Source organism: Salvelinus sp. IW2-2015, linkage group LG36 (assembly GCF_002910315.2).
Source record: "Salvelinus sp. IW2-2015 linkage group LG36, ASM291031v2, whole genome shotgun sequence".
Taxonomy (NCBI): Eukaryota; Metazoa; Chordata; class Actinopteri; order Salmoniformes; family Salmonidae; genus Salvelinus; species Salvelinus sp. IW2-2015.
The window spans coordinates 22,241,898-22,248,821 of NC_036875.1; the positions used below are offsets into that span (position 1 = coordinate 22,241,898).

The 6,924-nt window shown below is 43.5% G+C and overlaps 1 protein-coding gene across 1 annotated transcript; it reads right to left on the reverse strand.

Annotated features, from left to right (window-relative positions):
• Positions 1-443: 443 nt before the first annotated feature.
• LOC111959668 (protein ABHD13) lies at positions 444-3,330 on the reverse strand. Its single transcript, XM_023981405.3, is given in 2 exon segments — positions 444-1,992; positions 3,106-3,330. A coding segment is annotated over 1 exon segment (1,062 nt). The 5' UTR covers positions 1,952-1,992; positions 3,106-3,330; the 3' UTR covers positions 444-889.
• Between the last annotated feature and the right edge of the window lie 3,594 nt (positions 3,331-6,924).

The following is a 6,924-nucleotide window of genomic DNA, read 5'->3' on the forward strand; positions in this document are numbered from 1 at the left end:
GGTACAGCCCATATGGTAATCTACCAGCTGATATGAACATGATTTTATATTATGAAGCCTTTAAGATACTCACACATTTAACTTTAAACAGCGTGTCCTGAAATAGCATAGATTATATATTTTTTTTTAAATGCCAATATCTTGGGTCTTACGTCCTTACAACAGGCACAACTTTTATTGAATTAGTGAAAAGCTATCATATTTGTCAAACATTTCTTATTGAGTTACTGAAATGCTATTACGCTAATCAAACATTTTTATTGATTTACTGAAATTCTGTTATGTTCTTTGCAAAAACTGTGGTTGTGTTGTGTCTGACAGTTTGAACATGGTTGTGTGTATGGTGTGTGTGTAAGCCATTCAAAGAAGGCCATAACAAGTACATATTCACCCATGCATTCATAGTTCAAACACAAAAGCATTTCCATGTTAATCATCCCCCCACATCAAACACTGTCCCCCTCCAAAAATACTCCCCAATTGTTTGATCTGGTACAATTACACCAACGGAATAAGATGATAAAAACCAAACCCCCCAAAAAACATAGAAATGTACATTCTCTCCAACCTGACCCTAGTAGTTGAGCCCAGTTTAGTTACTCCTGTTCATTCAAATGGAGTCAATACCCACTCTCCTGTATCCTACTATCACACCAACTCCATGACCTGGTCCAGGAACAACCCATAACCCACCATAGGTACTTAAAGTAGATCATAAAGAACTGGACAGGTATAAGCAATAAGGTAGTGGTTGGCTGCACCTTGCCCTAGCTTTTCCATTTTGCTTATTAGACTTATTCAATCATTTCCGATCTACACAACTGCCTAGGGAGTATGGAATGCAGGGTTCTCTCGAGACCAGACACAGTCTTCCTCCGTCCCCACTAGACTAGATGATGGTGACGCTGGCAGTGGACTGGACGCTCTCCTCGTGGGCGTGGCTCTTCATCAGGTCCTTGACAAACTGCTCGAGGGCGGCGAAGTAGCCCTGGCACTGCCACGTGTCGTTGTGCGTGCCCTCTGGGAAGATGGCCAGCCGTTTAGTCCGCGCCGGCGACAGCTCGTACAGCTGCTTCATCATGACGGGTGGGATGAGCTGGTCTGACAGGCCTGACACGAACAGCGAGGGCATCCGGCACAGCGCCACCTGTCTGTAGGACAAGAACTGGTTCCGGTAGCACAATAGGGGCAGGAGCCTCATTGGCAAGAAGGAGAAGAGTGTGGCGGCCATGTGGGGGATGCTGAGGAAGGTGTTCTCTACCACGATGGCCGCCACGCGGTGAGGGTTGGCCGAGGCCAGGCGTACCGCCACCGCCCCCCCCAGAGAGCGCCCGAACAGCATCACCTTGGTCTTGTCTAGGTCGGGCCGGGTCATCACATAGTCCAGAGTGGCCTGGGCGTCCAGGTACAGGCCATCCTCACTGGGCTCACCTTCACTCTTCCCATACCCCCGGTAGTCCACCAGCACCACGTTGGCCTTCAGGTTCACCAGCATCAGSAGWGCGTTGGGCACCCGGTGCCCGATGTTGCCCGCYTTGCCGTGGAAATAYAGGATSGTGGGRGGMGCCGTGGAGSKYGGGTTAGATGCYTTGKRGGGGGCGARCCCYGGGTTYRCKAGGCTGTCTCCYCCGGTGTAGCGGAGCAYGATAAGYTTGAGGCGCACGCCGTCCTTGGTGTGGATGTAGACGTTCTCATGGGGGATGCCTYTMGGCAWGGSCACYTAMAGKCGGGAGGAGGAGGGCTGGTCGGGGAAGTAGAGCAGCACGTCCTGGAACTTGTAAAGGATGCCAGCCACCGAGGCCAGGATGAGAGCCAGGAGYAAGAAGCCTCCATAGAGGTGGAAGGTGAGGATGAGGGCCAGGAGYGAGATGCGACAGGCACCCCAGGACCAGGAGGCCAAGGCCAGGGCACAGCGCTCCACCGAGCCCCACAGCCTCCACGGCTTCTCCATGGCACAGAGAAGACACACAGGATCACACCACCACACACACTCTGTGCAGAGAGAGAGGAGGAAGTAGATTGGGGGGAAGGGGAGTGGGGGAATAGAAATTGAGTGGGGGAGAAGAAATTCAAAGTTGTGACTCATGCACTGCACTAGACAACACCACTTGAGGTTCTTCACCTCCTCTCACAATTTACAGATCAGCCAGCCTACCACAGGTGGTAACAAGGTCATTAAATAAATAATGTAAACCTTAGAGTTGAGAGACACCAGTGGAGCCAAACACACACAAAATGACACTATCAGCCGATATGCTGCCTGGCCTCAATGTTAAAGTATGCGTGGCTTTGGAATAACTCCAGTCTCAGTGGTGGTCAAACTGGAGAATTAGGCTGACGGCTTTCACCCGTGGGTCATTAACATTGTACTATATGAGAGTAGCGAGTACTTTCCCCGCATCATTCCAATGTTTGGCCTTAATCTGCCAGGCCATTAAACGGATTAGAACCAAACACGCCTCAGTTACACAAAACCTGGTTGCTACTGCGAATCAGTACCACTGTGAATTGGTTGGCAAATATGAGACAGGTCTTTCACCATACAAAATATAGTATGGTTGGTTCTAATGCACATCTGAATAAATAATTGTAATAGAACACAGATTTGCTGATAAATTCCCTCCATGTTACATAAGAGGTGGTGTTTTAGAGCTGAAAACACTCGAGGCATGACATGCCAAACTGACAAATGGATCAAATAAGGAATGCAGCCTTGTCAACATCATCATTGTCAGACAAGTTGTCAACATAAACAATTAATGACATGTAGTCATCAACAACAAAGACTATTTGAACAATTAGTTAACTATTTACTACACTAAGTTAACTTGAAAAGGGGCGGCTAGTGGTAACCAGGCAGTGCATGCAGAAACGTTAGCTAGTTAACATTAACTATGTAAAAGTCACCAAGTTGTCAAGTTTGAAAATGTGTATGCACCGAAACACTACATTACTTTGGCTAGCAAGCAAGCATGCAGCTCATCTCTGTGTGAACTACGATTTGCAATTCACAGCCAGTTAGCTAGCCACATAATTAGCCACCTTGTTGTTGGCTAACAAGCTAGCAACAATTTGGCACGTATAGCTAGCGAGCTACACACTTACCTCCCTCTCATAATTTTTCGATTCAACTGCATGCAGCGAGGTAAACAAATTGCACAGTAAACGCAGTCAATGCCATTCGGTCCAGAAGCTAACACAAAATGTATATTCAGATTTGAGCAGCTATAAATAAACAACCCGACAGACAAGCTAATGCAGTTATGTAGCTAGCTACTTCCTGTTTAGTGTTTCTTCACTCATGTCACTTTGATAAATTCCGTGTAGAACGTGGCAAACAAAGAACAAGGTTCCACATTAACTTAAACGTGCAAAAAACAGATGTAGTTCCACTGGTCTCCACTAGATGGTAATGTGTGAATATGGCTTTTGCTGGCCAAGGCCCACTGAGTGATGCCAAACTGGAGCGTCTCACAGTAATCCATGGTCCACAGGCATAAGAAGAACAAATTAGCAGTATTTAGACAAATGCAACACCTCTAAATTATGGCAAAGTAAGTGAAAACCTCTGTTCAGTTATTATTTTCATAAAACATTGTAGAATATCAGTAGTGCTATCAACTGCAAGGTAGAGAAACAATTAAAATAGCTAGTGACTGATGGTGATAAAGCAGATTCATGGGACCCCCGTGGAAGTTGAAAATATTTTAAGCAGAATGTGTCAGCACTAAAACTTTGTCGGAATATCTCATGATAGAACAGCATTCAGTCAAAAGTTTTAACACACCTACTCATTGTAGGGTTTTTCTTTATTGTTACTGTTTTCTACATTGTAGAAAAATAGTGAAGACATCAAAACGATGAAATAACACGTATAGAATCATGTAGTAACCAAAAAAGTGTTAAACAATTTAAAATATATTTGAGATTCTTCAAAGTAGACGGCCTTTGCCTTGACAACAGCTTTGCACAAGCTTGACATTCTCTCAATCAGCTTCATGAGTCACCTGGAATGCATTTCAATTAACAGGTGTGCCTTGTCAAAAGTTAATTTGTGGAATTTCTTTCCTTCATAATACATTTGAGCCAATCAGTTGTCTTGTGACAAAGTAGGAGTAGTATACAGAAGATAGCCCTATTTGGTAAAAGACCAAGTCCATATTATGACAGGGACAGTTAAAATAAGCAAAGAATAATGATAGTCCATCATTACGTGGAAAATCTCAAGAACTTTGAAAGTTTCTTCAAGTGCAGTCACAAAAACCATCAAGTGCCATGATGAAACTGGCTCTCATGAGGACCGCCACAGGAAAGGAAGACCCAGAGTTACTTCTGCTACAGAGGATACGTTCATTAGAGTTAACTGCATGTCAGATTGCTACCCAAATACATGCTTCACAGACTTCAAGTAGCAGACACATCTCAACGTCAACTGTTCAGAGGAGAATCCAGGGTTGAATTACTGCAAAGAAACCCCTACTAAAGGAGACCAATAAGAAGAAGAGACTTGCTTGGGCCAAGAAACACAAGCAATGGAAATTTTTTATGAAAAAAAATATTTTACCTTTATTTAAAAAAATTCGTATTTACAATGACGGTCTAGGAACAGTGGGTTAACTGCATTGTTTAGGGGCAGATTGAGAAATCTGTCCTTTGGTATGATGAGTCCAAATTTGAGGTTTTTGGTTCCAACTGCAGTGTCTTTGTGAGATGCAGAGTAGGTGAACGGATGATCTCCGCATGTGTGGATCCCATCATGAAGCATGGAGGAAGAGGTGTGATGGTGTTGGGGTGCTTTGCTGGTGACACTGTCTGTGATTTATTTAGAATTCAAGGCACACTTAACCAGCATGGCAACCACAGCATTCTGCAGCGATTTGCCATCCCATCTGGTTTGAGCTTAGTCAGACTATCATTTGTTTTTCAACAGGACAATGACCCAAAACACACCTCCAGGCTGTCTAAGAACTATTTGACCAGAAGGGGAGTGATGGTGTGCTGCATCAGATGACTTGGCCTCCACAATCACCCGATCTCAACCCAATTGAGATGGTTTGGGATGAGTTGGACTGCAGAGTGAAGGAAAGCAGACAAAAAGTGCACAGCATATGTGGGAACTCCTTCAAGACTGTTGGAAAATCATTCCTCATGAAGCTGGTTGAGAGAATGCCAAGTGTGCAAAGGGTGGCTACTTTGAAGAATCTCAAATATAAAATATATTTTGATTTGTTTAACACTTTTTTGGTTACTACATGATTCCATATGTGTTATTTCATAGTTTTGATGTCTTCACTATTATTCTACAATGTAGAAAATAGTAAAAATAAAGAAAAACCCTTGAATGAGTAGGTGTGTCCAAACATTTGACTGGTACTGTATATCATGACCACTTAATTCTCAATCCACCACAAAAACAGTGACACTGAGGAAATTCAATACGGTCGTGGTGTGTGTGTTTGTCTAACGACATATACTGTACAAACAAAAACAAACATGCAACTACATGGTTATGTCAGCTCGTATTTGAGTACACAAACAGCGGTGTCATACACAGGGTATCAATTTCTATCCAACATAATTATTTAAAATGATGGAAACAGCACAGTGTTGTTTACTGCTGACATCAATTGCTCCATCTCTCAACTCCCACCCCAGTGTCCTTGTAATGAAAGGCAGAGCTACAGAAGAATAAACTGCATCCCCACAGCATACACATCTCACCCCATATTCTGCTGATCAACAAGAACACTAGCAAGAGTGACTCTGTTGCTTTGATACCAGAGGTTTAGGTTAGCCACAGAGAGCTCAATAAACCAAACACATAAATAGGCTACCGTTCTACAGTTGAATGTATGTAACAATAAAAGCAGGACTTACAATAAAACAACCATACAGCATTTTGTTTCCCCCCCCCAAAAAACACACAGGGTGACTCTGAGGGTAGGTTCTGGTGTGTTTAATGTTACTAACTTGTCGTCCTCCACAGGAGGACCTTGCTAGGAAGGAACAGACAGACAGACAGACAGACAGACAGACAGACAGACAGACAGACAGACAGACAGACAGACAGACAGACAGACAGACAGACAGACAGACAGACAGACGATGTGTAGAGACTGAGACACAGCTCTTGACCACTCTGCTCCTCAGTCCTTCAACTTGATTTATCTGATTATCTGATTCACAGATGTTAACTCACAACAGAATCCTTGAGAAGGAGAGTCGGTTTTCTCTGGATCTTGTAAGACAAATGGAATAGAATGTGAGATAGATAGAGAGAGATTTAAGGTATAGTATTGAGTAAATGAATAAAACAGGTAAATTAGATATGTGCATCAAAGTACATGTTCAATAACAAGTGGCATTGTTGATACTGAGGTGTGTGAAGAGCATGATACCATATAGTCATAGAAGTCAATCATAGAGAGACAGACACTCACCCCTGTCAACAAGATTCCCTGCTGTCGTTCACACTCTATAGGCCCCAGCTGTGTCTAAGAGGTGGGGTCACCAGAGGTCAGGAGCTGTCACTCCAGGATGACAGCTAAGGGGGTCAAAGATCAGTGTTCACAGCAACATTAACTTCCTGGAAACGGTGTATCTGTTCATGTCGACATTACCCTATTGGAAGTCCTTTATCCACAGGACTGAAAGACAGTCTCATGTCTAGATTGTTTACTGAAATGGACTTGTGGGAAGAGCTTAGCTGCTTGCTGTGTATTTCTGCCCGATCGGCATCAAGAGTAGAGTACAGATGGATCCAAGCATATCTTCACTTCTGTCAATGGGTAATGAGTAATGTATAAGCTATAAAGATATATTCAAGACAGCCCCCACTGTTAGGAAAAGAAAAGTAATTAGCATGAATGAGCCAACAATACAACATAAATTCATATGAGGACACACCCAATCCCACAGAAGTAT